Below are 22,892 nucleotides of genomic sequence, written 5' to 3'. Positions count from 1 at the left end.
ATTCATTTTCTAGAAACATCAAATCCTCTGGGACAAATGGATTTCAAAAGTATGGATGATGAAAATACTAAATCATCTTATTGAAAATACTAGACTTCTAGTCCATAAAATGATTTATTAGTCAAAAAAATCTATTTATGTGAGGCGCCTCTTAAACAAATTATATGGGCACTTATCTGATTTGTTATCTGAATAGATCGATTATGGAAAGTGAATTCGTGACCATCGTTGCGTAATAAACCCTAAAAAGCCAGAAAGATCCAAAGGCGAAGGTTTTCGTTCGTACCCGGATGTCGGTCGAGACATTTTGAAATCAAACAACCGAGATTGCATTGGTCCTCTATTGTCTCAACCTTGTCACCGCATTTCCTCAAGCATGGTGAAAGGCACACGCTTGGGTTCGGCGCGCAAAGCGTCCAACACTTTGCCTCACACAATAATTTCGACGCCTCCGCAACGGACGCCTGCGATGCCACCATCGCCACCAACATCAGCACCGCTAACTTAGCACAGCTCTTGGCGTTCATGTTGATTTGTTTTCACCTATACGATGTTTTTGCCGGATTTTGGTGTTGGGGTGATGTGATTCCAAGTCATTTATATAGAGACATGACACCAGGATGATGTTCATTATAGGCTGGCTCATCTGCTGATTTTCTTTGGCAACTTCTCTTGTCACTGCCTCTATTTAGACGGGTGTAATCTTTCCTAAATGAGAAAGATAAAAACTTGACGGCCTTTGTAAATAAGTGGATTTGATCTGGAAGACAATAAGGGAAGGTAAGGAAACGAGAAACACAAATCTCCATTACTACAATTGATTTTTTTCCCTATTCAAGTTGAAAGCTGGTGGATAAGATCGAAGTTTAAGGAATGGATTGAGCCCTCGTTTGGTTTTTCTAATTTAAACAAAAAGAAAGATTTTATTGTAGGTACTCTTGTCTAGTGAAAGTGGGAAATAGAGTTAAAAGACAGATAACGAGAAAATTATCCAAGAAGTTCTAAAATTATTGTACTTTTGTCAATTCAGTTTAAAACATTTTTAACTTATTGCCAATGAAATCTTATTAGCCGGAAATTGTTGATCCGGACGCCGATCGTCTTACGTGGTACAACCAAATCCTTGTTGACCGCAAGATCAGTACAGAAAAAATAGAGAAAAAAAAAAGAGAGAAAAAATTCAAAAAAATCGAAGAATATCAAAATATTATTATAAAATTGCTTGAAATTTGAACTTCCCGGAAATGGCTTAAGTTTTTCCATTATAATATCGTATTTGTGGATAAGATATACGATAGAGTTTCCTTTTTTCTCATGCCATCACATCAAAACAATCTCATTCCAACATTTCCATAAACTTGCTGCATCTTCTAAAATTACAGCGTGCCACCCGTGAACTATTTATTTACATGATTCCCTCCTTTTATTACAACATGGCTGTCAGAGCTATCTCAAAATAACTGTCTTTTCTCAAATTTACTCCACTAATGTTAGGTCATAAATTGGGACACAAATTTATCCATAAGCAAGTACGCAATGCAATTTTTCTAAATCTGGTTTGACACTAAGAACAACATTTCAAGAATATCAACAACAAAATTTATATGTGAGGTCAGGGGAAAATTACCAAAAAATTTATAAATCTATTGTAATTGTGCCAATCTAATCCTAAACTCTTTTCTTTTTCTAGGTCAATTTTGTCCTACAAATTTTGTATTTGTGTCAATTCAGTCATTTTCAATTAATTTTTATCTGAAATTGCTAACATGACGCGACAGTCTTGACGTGGACTTTTTAAGATTTTTTCTTCTTTTTTATTTTCGGCTTTTTTCTTTCTGTTTTTTTTTTCCTTCCCTTTCTTCTTTCTCTAGCCGATTGCTAAGGTCTATCGACCGAATAGAGGCAAGGGCCGGCGAGATGGCGAAGCTCGCCCCTGCTAGCTCTTGTGAGGCCCAACCTCGCTGTTGTTAAGCGAGGTCGAGCCTCACCCAGCGAAGGAGAAGCTGGTATTGACGTGAGCAATTGTTAGTAATATTTTAATATTTAAATCAAGGGTTATCATACGGACCGACACCAAACCCATTTAAAAGAGTTAAATGAGTAGATTATGCTATCCTCAACGAGTCCCGCTCCAGCTCATTCAAATTAAAATTTTCTAAAACATTTAAGTGGGACCAGGATATCTCAGGATCCCATTACCAAACAAGATTAGTCTAAGGTAGAGGTGGCCAAATGGGTCAATAACCCATATATTAACTAACATTTAAGAGTGTAGGTCATAAATGGATTGCTTAACAAACTTAAGTAGGTCATAAATGGGTCACTAGACAACTTAATAAGTCTTAAATATGTCATAAATGAGTTACCTTACTATCATAAGTGAGTAAAGAATGATTCTTTTTTCTTCTTTCTTTTTTATCTCTTTCTTTTACATAACAATTTAAAAGTCCGATCACTAGTCATCGGTTGCCCGCCCGCCGCTGTCGCCCCCCTCACGGCCTCCTCCTACGTTGCCCTGCCCCGTCCGTCCGCCACCGCCGCCCGCCCCACCCCATTGGCAACGTCGTCATACCAAGAGGCTCCTACGCATACACTATCAAAGGTTACTTTGTGTTTACGTTCACATCCTTCCCAAAAGAATGGACAACTTGGAGTGGAAATCCGGCTTCCATTTCGAATGGTCCACCTCATGCATATACATGTATACACGAAATTCATGGATTACGATCTCATGTATTTTTCATCCCGCATATGCATTCCGATGATATAGCAATTATATTTATCTAGATACATTAAACAAAAGCAGATCAAACATTACTTGGATACGGTGTGCTTGTAATTCGTGCCGGTTCGTGTTAATATTATGAGAATAGCAGTTTTCTTTCTAAATCTATAAGACATCAATGGAGAACAGATTTGATCATGTTTGATATTGGCGGCTGGCGACCGGGTGGCGGCAGGAGGGCGAGCAAGCGATTAGGCGGCGGTGGCGATGGCAGCGATAGCAACAAGCGGGCGGGGCGGTGGAGGTGGTCATGGCAACGGCAGGTAGTTGGCGGTTGCCGTCCGCCAATCGACGAATTTATTATTAAAGTGTTTAAGTAATACATGTGGGGTTTGGATTGACTTGGGTATAGATCATTAGATTTGTACAACATGGAAATGAGTCAAATATAGATTAAATCGGTCAATATGAGTCGGAACATATTTAAACCGAACTAAACCAAACCCAACCCGACCTACCCGTTTGACACCTCTAGTCTATGGATAGAGAAATACCAACAGCAGACCATGCATACGGAAATACTCTGCACAAACAAAAATCAAATAACTTTATGCTAGATTAGCTTCTTTGGCCCATGTGCATACATTACTACAAAATTACCATTTTCATGTGGATATATATTTTTTTTTTGGTAAAGATTTTCATGCGGATATTCATTTTCAGTAAAAAGAAAAAAAAAATATGGGCATGCTTGGAATGTTGAAATCGTGTGCTATGGACGATGATGAGATATATATGAATTGCCTACTTATGGCGCATATAAATTCTTTTTAACCATTTTAGGAACTTCTTGAAGTGTGTGGATATTGGGCTGTTAAAGTAACAATTACTTAAAAATTCAGAAATTTCTCGTGACCTGTGTATCGCTAGAAGAGAGAATTTTATTTCATTGTTTTGAATGAATGGATGCACTTCAAGGTCAATTAAGTGCATCCAGCTAATTTAGACCGAAAATTCAAAAAAAAATCATGAAATATGTTCACATCATTGCCGGCCAAGCCACGTAGGACGGCCGCCACTCACGTCAACAAATTCCGACTTAAATTGACCATATGGACTCAATTAGTACTAATTTTAAAAGCTTTAGGATCAAATTGATTTAATTAAAAAGTTTATGACTAAATTAATATCAATATCAATATAATATCAATTTTAAAAGCTAGAAGAGAGAATTTTATTTCATTGTTTTGAATGAATGGATGCACTTCAAGGTCAATTAAGTGCATCCAGCTAATTTAGACCGAAAATTCAAAAAAAAAAAATCATGAAATATGTTCACATCAGTGCCAGCCAAGCCACGTAGGATTGCCGCCACTCACGTCAACAAATTCCGACTTAAATTAACCATATAGACTCAATTAGTACTAATTTTAAAAGCTTTAAGATCAAATTGATTTAATTAAACATACCCAAGAAACAGTGTTCTCGTAACGACAAATCCAGCGATCTGATTTCCATAGTGGTCTCTTAAGTTGCCCCGCCAACTTAAGCTTATCGAGAGATCCACCTAAAATGAACATAAATATCTAATTCACGTTAGCATACATGAATTTCCCATACATGTAGGCGAACTAGCGTCCTTGTTTTGATTGAAATCTTTCTCGAGACCATTTGCAAGCTTTATGGAGGGCCCTATGGAGCTCGTGCCGCAAAAAGCCGCATCGAAGTGATTGGGAATTCAGTTCTTGGAGCTTAACTAGTAATCAGCAGCAAATTTTGAACTCTGTGGCCGTGGTGTGTACTGCTACCCAGCTACGACAAAGTACAATTATGGTCATGTGTTCAAATTTGTTTTTGTCGATTAATCGGTTAAAAGAAGAGCTGGTACGGCACAGGGGATTGTCCCTCTCAAGGATAGCCAATTTCGAGACTATAATTGACTCACATTACCTAAGTAGTTATTCATTTACCTAGTCAAATAAGATATGACAAGAAAAAAGCAGGAAAATGGAGCATTCCGTGCTTAACCTCTTCTATGGCAACTCGCTGTAATACATTTTGACCATTGTTAATAAGTTACTCGGGAATCTCCAGTAAGCAAACCTTATCTGAGGCACATATATTCAGACAACTGAGTAGAAGGGAACAACGGATCTCACACGAGTTGGGCGACGAAGGGATGACATCCACCCACTCTTTGTTGACCAGCTCGATGTGTGCTTTTGGCTTCAAAGTGGTGTTGAACTGAAATTTGTTCGTCTCAGTCATCAACTTCTTCAAGAAACTCATGGAGAGTATCACATCGGGACTTTCCTCGGAGAACAGTTTATCTTCTAAGACCTGAATGCCCATGTCTGCTTCCCTAGAATGAACATACCCAAGAAGCAGTGTCCTTGTGTTGAGAAATTGTCGATTGGTGCTGCAAATCTGCAGTGTTCTCATATTAAGGATTGCATAGATAATTCTCATCATGTTGAAGGAGCGTAAGAAGTGTGTCACAGAGTTCATGATGATCCATCTGTGGATGTCCCAGTAGATGCCAACACACGTAAACATGCATGCAAAATATAGGTGCACCACCACCTCAGATGGAATAATATGTAAGAACACAATTTGCTAAATCAGCAGAAAAAACTACAAATTTGCAAGGTAATCCATTTTCAAACACCATTTTGATGTCAATTTTCTATTTTCAATATAACCCACACGATATTTTACATGTCATGACAAAGGAACATTCTAGTGCAAGACGATTCTTTTGAACTCATATTATGCAACCTAATACAAATTCCTGACCACCATTGGGATTTGCAGATAAGATGGACCACTACTAATTGCTACCTATGCACTGTTTACCACTCTCTAGACTATCTCCGAAAATGCAACATTGGGCAACACATGAGTCCTTGATACGTTTCAAAAAGCATGAGACATCTTGAACATCCTTAAACTAGAACTTCAAAGAATGGAGATGAAGAAATGCAACGCACCTGGAAATAATCCACACCAATTTTACCAAGATTATCAGCAATACTCTCTGATGAAATCACACTTATAATCCCTCCAGATCCTATTGGTGATTGGAGCATCTCCCAAGGAGATTGCATCAGAATCTTACGCCTTGTCTGTTCATCTGGACAGCTAACCACTGGCATCATCTGTTCTTCGAAAAACCAAACCTGTCCAATAGAATCAAATATAATTGCTTGACTTTGACACCATTTCATACATATAAAATTTAAAAAAAATCATATTCAGCACTCTAGAACAGATGAAACAGTGTAGTCTTCTCCAAATCAGATGCATAAAATCAAGAGAAGTAGTCGATGATCATGGCACATTGCTCAATCAAAAAATCCTTGTGACCTTAATGGAAATTCGCTAGTCTAAGAAGTCATACTACACTGGCTGATCTGAAAACCTAGACACCACAGCTGGCTAGAACTCTCGCTTTTGTGTCTGGTTTCTAAAGCCATTTACAGGGAAAATATCACTGTATAGTATTGTCTATATAGGACATCATCGTGTGAACTGCTCTCAAAATTAGTTTCACTATCTTACTTTCTTATAAATGAACACGAAGGCACGTTTGAGTTGAAAAATTTAAGCTATTTAATGATAGAACATGAGACATGCTAACCTTGTCAGAGTCAAATCCAAAATGATCATTTTCCGAGAACAGCATTTGGAACAATGGGATTTCACCAGCCGGGCAGATCACTAGTAGAGGCATAGACACGCGGTCTTCAACCTGCAGTGATACATATTTGTTGAGCTAGTTTATAAATAGCATATAGAGAGTACAGCCAGCCTGTCCAAATAGAAAAAAGTTTTAGCGCACTTTTTGGTGTATGAAAATGACTATCATTTAGGGGAATATTCCCCTACATTTTACTCAATAATCTCAATCAACCAGTGGGGGCAGCAACCCCTTTCAACTTGGGTGTTATCTGACCTCAACTTTTCCTATCAAACCAAATAATGCTCACACAAAAAGGAGAAATAAGAGAAAATTACATAAGGAATAGAAGAATTGCTTCCGATCAGAGCTTGTGCTAGCAATGAAACGAATTATTATTATGAAAATTTAACTTGAAGCAGCCAATATATAAAGAAGTTGGAAAAAGAAACCTCACCTTCACTAGCTTCTGATTAGTACACTCTAATGTCTGAATAAGAGACTCGGACAATATAGAAGGGTCAGACGCCTCCTTAGCACTGTCAGTCACAACCAAGACAGTGGCAACTTTACCCTTCGAGATCAGATGAAGCCCCTTCTCTTCAAAAACAGAATTCACACACTGTTTATCCATCCTAGCCAAAGGAGTGAGGTAGTTTTCTGATGTTGTCAGAGCATCATAAATGTCGGTTCTTGTAGCATCATCTCTCCATCTGATTCATGACATGAGACAAAACAAAACGTATGGGATAAAAATAGTTGAGACACAAGGACAAAGGTAAAAATCCATAATGTCAACATGATCAGTCAAAGCACAAAATACTATTGCATTCACAGTTTGATACAGATAAGTTACATTTCAAGCAATCTTTGCATAGCAATCACGAATATGATGAGAAAAATTGTAGATACCAAAATATTCAATTGCGAAACTGGCTCAGGAAGTTTTGTCATTTACTAAAGTCTTTATTTAATCACCGAACGAAATTGACAACCACAATATCTAAGCTAGCCAACCATTGGACACAAAAATGGTTCGTATGACAATGTTGTTATGCCTGTCTGTTTTATCACTGAATGATGAACAGCTAACTATATATTTTCTCTACAAAGCCCCCCCACCCCAACCCCCAAAAAGAAGCACACTACACATGCTCTAAAAGTGATGCTCAAACACGCACAATAGCTTACCTTTGAGAGAATAGGTCTATACTTTGCAAAGCCGGTTGAAACAATTTGGAGTTTACGCCAACAATCTGATCCGCAAGTAAGCTTGTTTGGGTTTTATCACCATATCTAAATCCATGAAACACATGTTGCTGCTCCAGTTCACATAGCTTCTTCTTGGCTGCTATGAGGCGTTTTTGGAGCTTTTTCCTTTCTTTCCATTCCTGAAATGCATCAAAGCATTCTAACTTACACTGATTCCAACAAGCACCATGTTATAGCAACTAAAGCCGCAAATTTTACTGAGCAGCAGCAGCAGCCATATAAGCACATAAGAATTCACATATTATAAATTTATTTATCTAAAGTTCTTTGTTTACTTATGTCATGAGTCAATTGGCCATATGCTCAAAGGTTGGTTAGATAATTTCACTAGAAGCGAAGTTCAAACAAGAGCATAGCTCCTAGAGAACAGTCTTTTTTCTCGTATTGAAGGCTGTACTACGAATATGCCCTTTAACTAAAGAAGTAGATGAATCCGTGACCTTGACCACCAATATTTGATCTTTCTAGTTAGGTCTGCCTTGCAGTTCAAATAAATATTATATGACACCTGACAGTTAATTTTCAAGCTTTGCCGTCTATTTATCTTTTTATAGTTTTCAAAATCATGACTGGACTCACGTCACCTAATCAAGATGCAAGCAAGAGAAAGCATTTGCATTCCAGAATATGGACATAAAAGAGAATGAGAACCCCAATTCCAAAAACCCAAAACAGAAAGGAGAGGAAAAGATATAAACATCCAGAAGCATATTCATGTACCCCAATAAGACACCTGCTATGAACATGGTGAAAACAGATCTCTAATCAGAAGCAGTTGATATATACAAATTGAATTAGTACAAAAGAGGGTGCTCTTACAAGTTGGCGCCTCTCTTTCTTGGACTTCTCGTGGGAGCGCAAATTTAACTCGAGTAGCCCTTTTGGAGGTGTGATCATCATTTCTCCTCTATCCATGTCAACATGTGGAACAATTGCTTCAACGAATGGCACCCAAATTAAGTGATTGGTGGCACCAGTTTCCGTTGGCTTTGACTTTCCAACACCATCAGAATCATGTGCGGGACTATCAAGCATGACATGCAGAAGATCACTTGCTCCACTGTCGTAGACATTAACAACTGTTCCAATGGGTTCACCAGATTCCTGAAATGGGCCAAATGAGGGCCATCCCATATACGATTCCGCTACATACACAGATAAGATAAAACTGTGTGCAAACCTTGAGAAAAACTCTCATGCCAACAAGATCACGAGTATAGAATTCGCCTTCTTCTAGCTCTGGTCTATCTTCTTCCCTTACAAGTAAGGCTGCACCAACAAGTTTCTCAGCCTGGATGGAGTTTAAAATCCTGATTAGAAGTACAAATTTTGGAAAAATGATGAAGTAGTTAGTGACTCTTACCACAAGATTCTATTCAAATTAGCCACAAAAAAAAAGCATGATACTTTCCTGCTCATAATAAAATAGATGGGGTTCGCTCGTCAAAATCAAGTCGATAACCATGCAAAAAGGTGGAGGCCAGAGCAGAAAAGAATGCAGGCTTCTTTGACTAATAAGCCAAATAGTCAAACCGTGATACCAATAGGTAACACACGAAAGGTTACATAAAATCATGGGATATTGCCTAGTTTTTCTTGTAATAGGCTGACCATCAGGCTATAGTAGTATTAAATCCAATTTCTAGATCTCATGAAACTGTGCATCAAGTGCATCCCCTTGAGAAATTATAACATTTCAAGAAAAATCATGCGTCAGTTTACCCTCTCAGCTTTTTCTATTCCTTATAAAATGACAAACCTTATTTATGTGACTGTAGACTGACTTTCATCTAAATCCAGCAAACAGATATTCAGAATTAGAGGAATTTATCGCAACACCCCGACAGTGTCATCCGTGCATGGAGCCTTTGCAAAGGGATAATGCCCACCATATTTTCAGCTATTTCATGCTCAACCCCAGTACTGCGCATAGTTGCATCACTAGGACCGCTGTCTAAGAGGATCTCTACGAGAATCATCCTACTTGATAACACTAATGGTTTCCAGGTCAGATTCCCTTAGTATTTGACAACAAAGATGGATGGAAGAAGTGTCAATGCAAATACAAGAAGTACAATGACTAAAATTGCCGAACTATAGTGCATAGATATAGCATATGCCCCATGGTACAAGCTGGTTTGCCCATCCTAAAAACTTAATCATGATAAATGAAGTCAGGGCTTAGTTACATACAACGAAATCCAAGATCAACCATGTCGCAAGACCAAAATTCTATACAATTATCACAGTTTCTAAAGAACAGATGGCCCATTTGGATTGAATTTTACCTTTTTATTTTTGCTCAATCTAAATCTCATGGCTCACACACTTTAATTGTTTTTTAAATGCTGAAACTTTCACCACACTCAAACTTTGACATGTAGGTTCGTATATAATTTTTCATAGTTCTCTGAAGTTTAAACAATATCTTAGATTTTGGTGGGAAAGCTAAAAAGTACTCTTTGCTTTTGCTTAAGTGTAAACAAACCGGCTTTTGGACAAGCTCACCTCTTCCACATTGTTGATTCCTTCAAATTTGAGAATCCAACTTTTCTGCCCAGAGTGTCCTCTTCCCTCTACCAACTCCACTTCTTGAATTGTCTCACTGCCTAAAACCCGTTGCTTCAACCATCTTTTCCCAGTCTAGTAAGAAAGGAATTAGTTTTAGCATTAGATAATGATGCATACTGATATCTATAACCTTCTCATACAAGTAAGGCCATAGAGCGACATCACTGATGGTAAGAATATGCTTTACCCTAGAAAATCGCAGTTCAGGGAAGTCAGTGCTGGATTTTACGCAGATCTCCCCTTGCAACCCATGAACACTTGATATATACCCAACTTCAACAAGCCCTGATTCAGTCGTACCAGTTTCAACTGTCTCCTGGATAGCTGCATGGTATGAGAAATCCATACAACTTAAGGTATGCGCCAGAACTAATTCAAGAATGACGATCGAAACTACAAACTGAAGAAGGGCGTAGAAGAGCAGCCATTGAAACTTCTCAATTCAACGGAATGCTGACATGATGGAGAGTTCTTTTATGGTGATAACAACAATGGTCTTGGGAAAACTAGTATGCAACCTACAGATCCTTTACAATATTCACGACAGCTTAAACCATTGAACTCCATGGTCTACCAACTCCAAATGCACCTAATTCAGGAAAAAAAAATATAGCTACAACGTCTAATGGACAATATGGACCTATCCAAAAGTATGGACCAATAAAACAAGAAATGGGGACAAATTAAGCATATTCATAAAATATGAGTGTGCATTCAACTCCTTCTCAAAGCCGACTTATATCAAATTATCAATTGCTCCATGAGTTGATGATAAGTGGATGTCCTGTGATATGCTTGGCATACTTTTTGGGTGTAACATTTGCTACCAGTTTGCACAGAAGACAAGCCCGTGGGTTCTTATCCAAGTATGCATGTTAAACTTGGCTATTAATCACGCGAAGCAGCGAGACAGATGCACAAAAGAGTTACCTAGTGGAGAGGGACATTCACACACACATACATCTTTCCAGTTTTAACAGACAATCGCATACAAAAGCAAAGTAAAAACCACTCAGTGACTCAGTCATTGAAAATGGACATGTGACACACCCACACACACAACCTATGTCTAAGACAAAGAAACTGAAACTATTTAGGCATCCTTGAAATCAATTCCCCATTAATTAAGTACCTAGCTAAAACGAACTGACCATATCCTATATGCATAAGACCAAAAAGGTCAAGGACTCAACTTTTTGACTAAAGATTCCCAAATGCTCGGTTCATGGCTCTCGACTAAATTTTTTGCACCGGATTTTGATTAATTTTCACTATCAAGACTACCAAACACAAAGCTTAATGGACTGCTATCCATCCAAAAAACACGAGACTGGACTCGAGCTGAACAAGTAATCGTCGAACCGGAGCTCTGCAGTGGAGAGGCAACTTGCGGCGGCTGTGCTGGCGAGCGCCGCGACGACAATCGAACGCGAGAGGGAGACGAGGCCGCGAGGTGGAGGCGGTTCCGAACATGAGCGGGGCGATTCAGACCGAGGAAGGATTGCTGCGGCGGCGCTAAGACGTTGGAAGAGCAAAGGAGCGAATTCGCCGTCTGCATCGTCTTCGCTGGCTCGAAGGAGCGAGGGAGAGAGAGAGAGAGAAGAGGTCGAGGGAAGATGACGATAGATCTTTTTTGCCCGCGCCTTTGTTTTTTTTCAATCGAAGGCACGTTTTATTAGAAACAATCATTAAGTCAAGTTCCAAGAGAACTAGGCCTCTCTTTAAGTACAGGGGATGGGCACAAGAGCTAATTGCAAGGTAAAACGCCGCGTCTCTGGACCTGGCCCAGCCAGTGTGCGGCCTGGTTTGTAATGCATGGGCATTGGCCAAACGACACTGAGGCCATAACCCGGTCCAATAGCAGAATATATTCCTGTAGAATAGGAGACAACGTACATGCTGTCTGAAGAGAGAGGGCGTCATCGATGGAGCAAGGCGATCGTTGAAGATGTCGAATAGCAGCAACCACGTTACTACTATCAGATTCGACAACAATTGGATCACGAAGTCGGCGGTCAACGCATAGACGAAGGGCCTCGCGGCAGGCAATAGCCTCAATTCATTCTGGATCTGAAGCAGCTACTGTTAGGGCAAATCCATCCAAACAACGGCCTTGTGAATCTCGTAGGAGGCCAGCCACCGCGCCAGTTTTCTCGCCTAGAACGAGTGATCCATCCACATTCAATTTCCTTGTTCCCGCTGGAGGGGGAATCCACGAAACAGGTAAATCAGCACACCTCTGTCCATTATTCGTTGGATTGCTTTGTTCGTCATTCACCCGAGTAGCTTGAGGGTTCCATCGCAAGAAGCTGAGATTATTCCCGTTTGCTGCTTGTAGAACATGCCATTGATTAGGAGGCTTCTGTCGAAAAATGAATTGGTTCCGTGCCTTCCAAATTTGCCAGATGGTGTGGGCAATGAGAGCGTTAGAAGGACGAGATGACTGAGAGCAGCCAGACAACATCTGTAAAAGCCAATCTTCAATTCTTGTGATGGTTCGTGGGATAATTTTTAGATTAAGTTGCTGATCCTGCCAAACCTTTTTTGTCCAGGGGCATAGGAGCATGAGATGCTCGAGGGTTTCAAGGGCTCAACGGCATACGGCGCAAGAAGAATCTGGTAAGATCTTCCTCTTCATTAAGTTCACAGCAGTAGGCAATGCATCTTGGGAAACTCGCCAAAGAAAATGTTTGATTTTTGGGGGGATGGGTAGTTTCCAAAGAGCAGACCATAAAGTGGGGGTTCGTTGATAGGAAGAAGATGATGCAGTCGATGGTTGACACGAGGCGGCTGAATAGGATTGCTGGTAGGAGGACTTAACTGTATAGAGGCCGGTGTGATGTAACGTCCAGATGATTTTATCTTCGTTTTGCTCGCTCCTTTGGAGTGCAAGATTTTTTTCTGTTTCATTTTCTCGTGCCTATTAAATCCTAGGAAGCACCAGCCCTCTGCCGACCAGGCCTTCGTATCACGTGGTGTCGTATCCGACACTTCCACGCTCTTTGACATGCGAGCGAATGGCACGTGATCAGCACTTCAAATATGTCAGCAACACGCGAATCTAATATCTCAATACGCCATTTCGATATGCACGAATCAATTTTAAGCATTTTTAATAATAAAAAATATATAAGTCATATATCCAATCATTCTAAAACTTATTGTACCCAATTAGCACAAAAAAAAAAAATTAATCGTGAATCTCTAACGTAAGAAGAAGAAACTCACCATCGATATTTTTGAGTTAATATCATGAAAAATCCCAAACCGGTACACCCGTGACAAATTTACCCTAAATTATTTTTTTAACCACAAAAAATCCCAAACTGGTACACTTGTGATAAATTTATCTAAAATTTTTTTTTTACAAGCAAAAACCCTAAACTAATACATCGGTGACAAATTTATCCCAAACTAATTCTTTTGACCATGAAAAACCTCAAACCGGTACATCCGTGACAAATTTACCCTTCGTTAAATTGGGTTAGTACCACGAAAAATTTTAAATTGATATACTTGTGACAAACAGAGGGTGAAAACCCTAAAGTGGTACACCCATGAACCGTCATGTGCTATCTAACTTAGCAATTTGAGAGTTAAATTTAACGAAAACTAACGGAGGGTAAATTTATCACTAGTGTATTAGTTTATGGTAAATTTATCACAAGTGTACCAGTTTTAGGATTTTTTGTGGTTAAAAAAATAGTTTAGGGTAAATTTGTCACTAATGTACCGATTTAGGGTTTTTCGTAATATTAACCTATTAAAATATAAACTAGATAATATAAAAATATATATTTAATATATAACGTATCCCAATGTGTCGGAATTTTTTATTTTTTAAAAAAAATAACGTGTTGACTTGTTGTATCGTGTATTGATGCTTCTTAGATTATATCCATACTTTAAAGACAAAATAACCAATTATCTCTCTTTAACGTTTTTCATTAAAGGCCTTATTGTGAATCAAATCCTCGCACTTAAAAAATATTTGTTTTTAGTCATTGAAAAATAGCAAAATGCTCATATCATGTTAAAGTTCTGGCCTTTCGGCCGTGCAAGGCGGTCGCAAGTTCCTAACACCAAACAGTTTTGCGTTTAGTAGGATTCGAACGGGTTACCTCCAATCCCAACATAGTTCCCACGTCAATACTACCAGTTCCAACGGCTTTGCTCTTGGATTCCAGCCAGCCAATACCCGTCACGAAGTTCTTATTAAGATTATCGTGACTGAACTTCAACTTTCACGAGGGGTCATTCCCCGTCCTCGGCCGCGCCGTATTCCCAGTGAATCACTGGTCGGGAAGTGAAGGAAATGGCCCAAGGCGAAGCGGAAGTTCGGCGACGGTGACTAGACCGGAAAATCTCGAAGGCTGGCGAAACACATAAAGCGAAGACAGTCGATCGCACGAGACCATGCTCCAAACAGAGACCGGGAAATCCCGCGACTAGATTTTGACAACACCGAACCTCTACGACGATTCGAACTGACCTCTTCTCCTTCGCCCTATTCAGGGTCACATCGAACGCGCTACAAAGGGCGTATATAATTTCCTTCCAGAGAAGTTCCCAGACGGATAGGCAAAATTGTATCAGAAGATCACCAATGAAACATTTAAGACTATAGCGAACGTTTCTCTGCGAAAAGCATGTTTCAACAGGCGTCGACATTCATTCTATTCTAATTACGACCAATCCCACCTCCTGTATATGGAAAACTAACGTTAAAATCCATTGCGGCAAACCCCGTCGCCTACTCTCTCTCTCTCTCTCCCAGCAAAGCATTCTTCTGCCAGATCTTGAGCTGCACATACAAGACTCGGCATGCGTTTCAGATTCGAGATCTTCGAAACCCGATATACTCGTGGAGATCTAACGAGCTTAGTATGGAGGATCAAACGAATACACCAGATGCAGCAATACCATTGCAGCATGCACAAGATGCAGCAAAAGAAGGATTCCCATCTTTCATTACCCAGCCCATCCATGTGTACAGAAGCAAGTGCACAAAAAACAGAGGCATTATTTGGGTTACAAAAGAAGACCCAGCTAGCTTATCTTTCCATAAAGTTTCTTGGCTCACCAGGGGAACCCGGATACTTGTGCAGGGGGTTTTCCTAATATTTTCCGCAGTTCTCGCCAAAAAAGTGAACCTAAGTTCGAGAGACTTCGTATAATATGTTGTCTGTACTAAAGACCACATTCTCGGGCAATACTTCGCGTGCCTTGATAAAATGGGGTGTAGCAGAATGCATTGACCTCAAGTATTAAGATTTTAAGAGAGACGTCACGTCAAGATGCCTGCTTCCGGTTGGAGCATCTTGTTTGTCTCTCTCTCTCTGCGTTTTAAGATCGAGGTCAATGACAAAGTAACATCTCTTGCTCTCTCTAATATAGTGGACCTGACCATTCATTTTGTTGAGAAGTTTCCGCGACAGGTTTAGACCGAGGCCCTCCTGTGCACTTGTATTCCACCGACTCTCCCCGTCAAACATATCATCGATCAGAGCAGAAGGCAGACCTTGCCCGGCATGTACCATCCTACATAAAACAAGGACATAAAAAGATTAGCATGAAATAACTAACTATATAGCAGTTTGGGTCCCTCAGAGACGTTTAGGAATAAGACAAACCAATGTTCTAAGTCAGCAAATTACAATAATAAAGACTGGCACGTGTCCAGGCTTCCATGCAGGCTGGATCATGATACTGCTACCTTTTTTGTACAGTTATCTTCTGCTTAGTGGTCTATTGCCTTCTATGAAAAGAACTTTGAAGCTTACAACCAGGGACAGTTTTTTCACATTGAATCTGCATTTTTGCCATGACTTGCAAGGAAAATGTAGCTTCACTGAGTTCAAAGAAAGACCTACGCACAATATGCGTTTTCAGTTGTACCACCATTATAAGAAAAACCTGATCGCAGAGGCTAATCATTATGACATCAATGCGATGCTGACTGTATTTCAAATGAAAACAAAGTCCCCATTCAGCCAATGCTTTCAGTAGATGTTTCGTGATTCGAAATCTAAGAAGCAGGAATTAGTAAGAAGAAGAAATTAGTGCAAACTTTCTAGCATCTGTTACACATAATCATTACTTGGGGAAGACAACAAATGGACCTTTCTGGGATGAAACAAATCCTCATTCAATTATTATTTTTTCTTGCCACACGTATGATATGAAGATAATAATAATAGTATCACAAATTCCAAACAAGATCTCAAGAATTTAATGCCTGCATGTATATCAGTAGTCGCAATCCATCATTTTGGTACTATGCTATGTAAATGCAGTTAAGATGGACAAGCACCATCAAGAGCCTTCGTCTTTGGCTACATTGCAGGTGGCAGTGGTATCGCTTTTAAAGTATGAGACAGAAAAGCATATCTTCCTCAGTTTAGAAATGTATCAAAAACCAAGACAATCTTCTTCGCAAAAGGACCAAACAAAAAAATACAAATCAATGACTAGGAAAGAAAAAAGTTAAGAGCGGCCGCACTATGTGCGCAATTGTCAAATTGCTCTCCCAATTAACTAATTCAGTTTGTAGTAAGATTGTTTTAACTGCTGTTTGTAATAGATCCAGAAGACCTATTCAAGAAGAAATATAGAATGTCTGACAGAGTCATTCAGTACCTGATTTGTATCCGCAAGAATTCACTGCCATCCTGTATAAGCTTCAAACCAGGCAAAATCTTTATTTCCACCCGGCCATCTGGTGAAGAGGCATGGTGCACAACATTTAGCAAGAAGTCCGATAGGACAAGTTGAAGCCTAACTTGGTCCCCAAAAAGGCTCAGATTTTTCATTTCCTTTGGAATTTCGTGAAAGAGCTGCAAATTCCTTTCTCTCAGTGGGATCATTACTTGACTAATGACGGCATCAAAAAGACTTCCCAGAAGAAATTCTTCCACGTTCAGCTCCAATCTGCTGCATTGACCAGCATAATAGACAATTATGGGCATCACTCAGCTTAGAAAGAGTAAACTGAGAGGGAATAGAAGAAGCAGCAGTAAAGCATCATGAAGTACTGAATTGCACATAAGTAGCAATATCATCACAAGGATGTATTTCAATACGTTTTACCAAAATTACATGACAAATCAACCGAGAAAGGATGGAGAACTACAGATCTGGTGAGGATTAAACCTCTTATTAATGTTGGATTTACTTAGTGCTTGCAAGTGGCGAGAAAGAGAGTTCGTCTCTTTGATTCACATAAATTGAGCATTTTGAGTCCTTGCACTACCATGACTTGTCACACTATGATAAGTCACAATAGGCGCCGAATGAAAGTATGACATATCAAAGTAGCCACCAAATGATATAGTAATTATCCCGTAAAGCCAATGAATTGTTCTTGGTAGTCCTAATCATAAAAAATTCTCAGAAAATACGCCAGCACATGCGTAAAAAACTTGTCAAAGCATATTTATATCAAACCATGCCTTCATCTAGCAGATGGTTCTGTAAAACTTCACATAGTATCAAAACAGGAAGCATATTTATATCAAACCATGCCTTCATCTAGCAGATGGTTCTGTAAAATTTCACATAGTATCAAAACAGGAGGTCCTGAGTGTGTGTGTGCGTGTCTTCATCTAGCAGATGGTTCTGTAAAACTTCAAATAGTATCAAAACAGGAGGTCCTGAGTGTGTGTGTGTGTGTGTGTGTGTATCTTCATTTAGCAAATGGTTCTGTAAAACTTCACATAGTATCAAAACAGGAGGTCCTGAATGCGCGCCCGCGCGTGAGCGCGCGTGTGCCTGCATGCGCGTGCGTGAGTGCATGTGAATATCCATAGTCTAATCAAAGTCCAAACTATGAATGACGAGGAGTGCTAGAGTACTCAATTTTAAATCACACCTTCATTTAAGAACTTAAACTTTTAGAGCAATTCACTGTGATTCCACAAAACTTTAAAATGTTAACATATCCGACATCGCTTGTCCACGGGATTCCAATAGACATTATGTTCATGTAGTCTCCATCAACCTATTAAGCTTAAGCTTTAGGTTGGACTTTCCAGCATGGTACACCAAAGCTAGGTTCCACCACGTGCCGTTCTCTGTCTGGTTTACTCGCAGGAGCGGGTGTTAAAGTATACCACATTGTTTATCTACAGGTTTCCATAGGCCTTACATTCGTGTCGTCTCCCTCTACATATCAATTTAACATTTTAGGTTGGATTATCAAACGAAACCCATTGCCAGAACAAGGATTTTGACTTGACTTATCCTCAATTGATGCAATTTTCACTCTGGTCTGAAATACAATTGGCCCAAATCTTAAGTAGAGCAGGCTCGAATTTCAATGTGTCTAAAATGATCATAAAGTGAAAAAGAGAATGATGATATATATTCCTGATGCTAGCAGCTTGCAAATATAAAAAAACAAGTACAATAAGAATTACCCAATATTTAAGTAAATCAAGGGGCGTTCATGACAAGGATACCTACCCATCATGTAAGCTTCCAAAATCCATATCCTCTATGATCGTCATGATCTGTCTTTCACAAGCATCACTTGTATCTAGAACTTGCTTCTGGTTTTCTGAAATAGCTGTAGTTTCCAGAAGTTTGTGGGTAAACCTGATACCATTTAAAGCATTTTTCATTTCTTGACGTACATAAGCCAACTCCTTCAGTTTCAAAGCACATTCAGCATCATCTTGGCCTTGTCCTTCTGAGACTAGTTGTGCATCAGGTGTAATAATTTGCAAGAAGCAGAAGCATCCAATAATGTTGCCATCTGTATCAGTTCTCCGGCTTGCAGTTAAGGAAACCTCCACAAATTTCCTCTTTCGATCGAAAAATCCAAAAGGGAAGTTCTCGGTGTCTTGTCCACTTATTCCTTGGTACAACAGAATCATAAATTTAGTGAGAGTCTCCTGACCTTTTAGTCGACAGTACCCGCCAAAGATCTCTCCAGGAAGTGTTTTACCTATGACCTCATGTCTCATCCAACCAGTCAGCTTCTCCATTGCGGCATTCCATTCAGAGCAGCAACCGTTATCATCTGAAGCGAATATAGGAGGAATTAATGGGCTAAGACTCTGTATAATAGCTTTGTAATCCCCTTCCAAACGTACAAACTTATCCATCACCATCTTCTCACATGTGATGTCTTGACCAACAAAACATACCCCAATGACATTATTTGTGTAGTCTCTACTTGTGCAGGCATTTGCCAAAATATAAACGACTGAGTTCTGCAGATGAAGACCAAAAGCCCTGAATTTTAACTCAACATTTTTATCCTCCTCACCTGGACATCATAGAATCAAGTAAATGTGACATTCATGCCATTAATCAGACTAAGACTACAAGCATGAAATCATATCCCTAATTTCCACCTAAATCTCACTCACATTGTAAACAGAAATGAATGATGACAAACAAGGAAAACCACCAACATGTTGAAGGTATACGGAGTGTTGTCATAACTCTAATATAGTGGATACTATAATGAATGATGGCTTTAGAGGCTTCTCTTTGATATGCCTCACTCATCACAATGCGGAAAAAACAATCTCTACTTCAATCACATTACACTTGCACAACCAGCATTCAAACCTGGTTAAAGAGGAGACCAAGAAACCAGCCGTGAAAAAATGGCATTCGTGTGGACAACATATCATTCACACATCTTCATGAGACTCCTAATAATTGCTAAACTCTAAAAGATGAAAACATGGTCGAAGTGTCTTGTTAGCGATAGTAATAAAGGTGCTAAGGATAGAATTCAAATGAATCTCTGAGAAGACAAAACCTAACCACCAGAATGAATGAGGCAAATCTCAGTGAACTCAGTAGAACAAACCAACAAAAGGGCATACTCAAAATAATGACGCAGTTAATGCAGATGCAAGAGAAAGTAGCTTCACAAGACCGTTCTCCACAAATGTTTACAAGGAGAACTGAACAGAAAATACGGACTAGACAACCACAAGACAGGAATCGATGAATAACTTCTGCCAAGTTGATGTGGGGTAAAAGGAAAAGAAACTTACCCTGCAAAGCTCTGCATAAAACATTTTTGAAAGTTCCCCGTGAGTCCTCATGGATGAATTCGTTAACCAGGGACTTCCCAATAGCTTCATTAGTCGGCAACCCTGTCAATTCAGCCATTTTTGCGTTCCACCCATTAATAAGACCAGCAGAATCAACTCCAAATATAGGAGCTGTCGCAGTTTCAATCAATCTAACCATTTCACATGCTACCGAACTGAGTTCATCTATTTCATGCATCTTGGTATCAGTTCGCCCTGCAGATGTCAGGGCCTTAGAACCCCTGACATCCATATCCAGAAACGAGTCTCTCATTATAAGCTGCAATGAGTGGATTGCATTAATTTCTGAGACTTCCCATGGCAAACTTCTACACTTCACTACTTCAAGAAAAGCTTTAAAGGATGATCTTGGATGCATCCTTCCACCATCATCCTTATCTTCAGGATGATGCTTAGCTCCACCCCATTTGATTTCGTTTGCTGTATGTGACCTGAACCAGAACAATATATCCTTTGAAGTTATTCTTGCAGTAGCCATGCCGCAAACGCTTTCGCCCAAAGAAGCCGCCCCAGGGTAATCAGCATCGGCCAGACTATCAGTACTCAGACCTGTAGAGTCCCCATGATTTGTAAGCAGCCACTCAGCAAGGTCCTTCACTTGTGCCTCAGTAGGAGTCACACCCAACAACCAACAATTCCCACCATAATATAATGCAGCTCCGTCACACTTGACAAGATCCATTATATTAGGTGATTGAGTGATGATACCAAGCGGGCCATCTCGAAGCAGCATGTCGCATAATAAAGTTTGTGTCCTCAGAATTTTCTTTTCTGCCAACTGTGATGCCAATTGAAGCTCCATATGGAGCTGCAGCCCAAATGCTTGCATGAGGAACTCACAAGCATATCGAAGCGGGAAAGGGACGTATCGAGGGGAAGTATGGTGGCACACTACCAAACCCCAGAGTTTCATCGAATCACCTCTGTTGACGATAACAGCCATCACCAACGACGCAACGGAACCCATGTTGGCCATGTACTGTGTGTGACACCTGTGAGGCGATCGAAGGGTGGAATTAACCAAGCAAAGAGGCTGCTTCAGTTCTTCGGTTTGGACAACCTTGACTGGATCTGCATTGCAATCACAAATCATCCTAATGCGATTTTGCTTGAACAAAAAACGAGCAGCTTGAGGGATATCTGTAGCAGGATAATGCAATCCAAGGTACGGTTCTAGATCAGACCTTCTGATTTCAGAGATGACTTCACCATGATCATCATCATGGAACTTATACACCATAACCCTGTCATATCCAGTCAACTTCTGTACATCCTCCACAACTGTATCACAGAGCAAGCCAATATCTCCCCCAGGAAGTGACTGCAACCTAGAAATCGCGCGAACAGCTAGCTTCTGCGACTGCACTGCCCCGGCAAGAGACATCGCAGAATCGCCGGACCTCGCAGGCTCCAAATCTATCACAATCCCCACGTCAATCCGATGAATTATAGCATAATACGGTTTCTGGGCGCCCCTAGAATAAACCCAAACTGGGTTCAACAACGAAACCTCCCGTGAAGCTGCCGCTTTCGCCAGCGAAGCACCCGAAGAAGGTGTAAAAAGGGTTCTTGCATCAACGCCAATCAGACCCTTCTCTGATCTTGACCCCAAAAACTCACTGTCAAGCCTAATCTCCAGCAACTCAAAGCAATTCTCGCTGTAACCGACGACCCTAAAACCCGGTTCTTCCACGGCAAGCATACAACCAAAGGGCTGAGTGAGGCCGCCCCTTTGGATTCTTGACAAATAGGCAGTGATTTTCTCCTCAGGCACAAACGGAGGGACGCCCATGACCGACTTGGTGTAATCGAAGGACTTACCAGAAACGCTGGACTGCTCAAACTCAGCCATAAGCAAAGCGTCTGCATTGTAGTGAGCAATCGCTTTGTCCCTGTCGTTGCTCTGCCTCATCCTGTCGCTTCCAGCAGATGAAACCGGGGCTGTGGTGTCGTCCTTCTTCTGGTCTCCTCGCAGCGCCATCTCAAGCTACTAACGAGTTGGTGGATATTCGGGAGAGATTCTTGTGGGCATGGCTGTGGGATTCGGAGGAGGAGGAGGAGGAGCAGGAGCGGGAGTTGCAACAGTTGGATCTTTATCATCATTGTCCTCCTTGGTTCCCCCTTGTTGATTCTCGCTGCAGCTTCCATGCGTCTTTTTCATGCTTTGGCGCAGGTGGGTCTGTCTCCTCCGCTTTCCTCTGGGGGTTGCTTTGAGGAACACACGAACTAGTGGCTGCTAATCGAATGTTTTGTCCCTCGTACTCGATCTGATTGGACAAGTGAAGAGGTGGGTGGGTGTGGGAAATGGGATTTTCAATCGCCTTCTTTCGCTGTCTCCTCCGCCATCGGACAACCAGGGCCACGTTTCTTGACATGGCCCGAGTTGCGGCAAAACTTTGTCAAATGGGCCCACCTGGGAACGTTCAGCCACTTCACGGGGACACGAGGATGATAAATATAGTTTTCTTTTTTTTTTACTTTCCACCTTAGAAAACAAAACATGAAGAGCTTGCTTGCAACTTTAGGGCGTAAATCACAATATTTTTTTTTTTTTTCGGACCCTATTTCC

At 40.3% G+C, this 22,892-nt stretch overlaps 2 protein-coding genes across 3 annotated transcripts; both read right to left on the bottom strand.

Moving 5' to 3' along the window:
• Window positions 1-4,671: 4,671 nt before the first annotated feature.
• On the bottom strand, window positions 4,672-11,894 carry LOC115753000. Of its 2 annotated transcripts, XM_030691458.2 has the most exons (10): window positions 11,610-11,894; window positions 10,435-10,571; window positions 10,185-10,319; window positions 8,857-8,967; window positions 8,496-8,780; window positions 7,596-7,795; window positions 6,862-7,117; window positions 6,366-6,476; window positions 5,716-5,904; window positions 4,672-5,152 (listed from the first exon to the last, which is right to left on the bottom strand). In XM_030691458.2, exons 1-10 carry the CDS (start codon window positions 11,803-11,805, stop codon window positions 4,802-4,804), a joined length of 1,971 nt encoding a protein of 656 aa, XP_030547318.1. In that variant the 5' UTR covers window positions 11,806-11,894; the 3' UTR covers window positions 4,672-4,801. The 2 variants fall into 2 exon arrangements, with proteins under 2 accessions (XP_030547318.1, XP_030547319.1); XM_030691459.2 differs by lacking the exon at window positions 11,610-11,894 and having other exon boundaries at window positions 8,857-8,986; window positions 10,435-10,448.
• Window positions 11,895-15,189: 3,295 nt separating this feature from the next.
• Window positions 15,190-22,657, bottom strand: LOC115752999 (phytochrome E-like). The gene is given in 5 exon segments (XM_030691454.2): window positions 15,190-15,587; window positions 15,590-15,788; window positions 16,887-17,180; window positions 18,711-19,518; window positions 20,264-22,657. Coding segments are annotated over 5 exon segments (3,390 nt in total). The 5' UTR covers window positions 22,305-22,657; the 3' UTR covers window positions 15,190-15,539.
• Window positions 22,658-22,892: the final 235 nt, after the last annotated feature.

This window comes from Rhodamnia argentea, chromosome 9 (genome assembly GCF_020921035.1).
Source record: "Rhodamnia argentea isolate NSW1041297 chromosome 9, ASM2092103v1, whole genome shotgun sequence".
In the NCBI taxonomy this organism is placed as follows: Eukaryota; Viridiplantae; Streptophyta; class Magnoliopsida; order Myrtales; family Myrtaceae; genus Rhodamnia; species Rhodamnia argentea.
The sequence above is the reverse complement of the archived record's forward strand: the minus strand, read 5'-3'. Positions and strand labels throughout refer to the sequence as shown.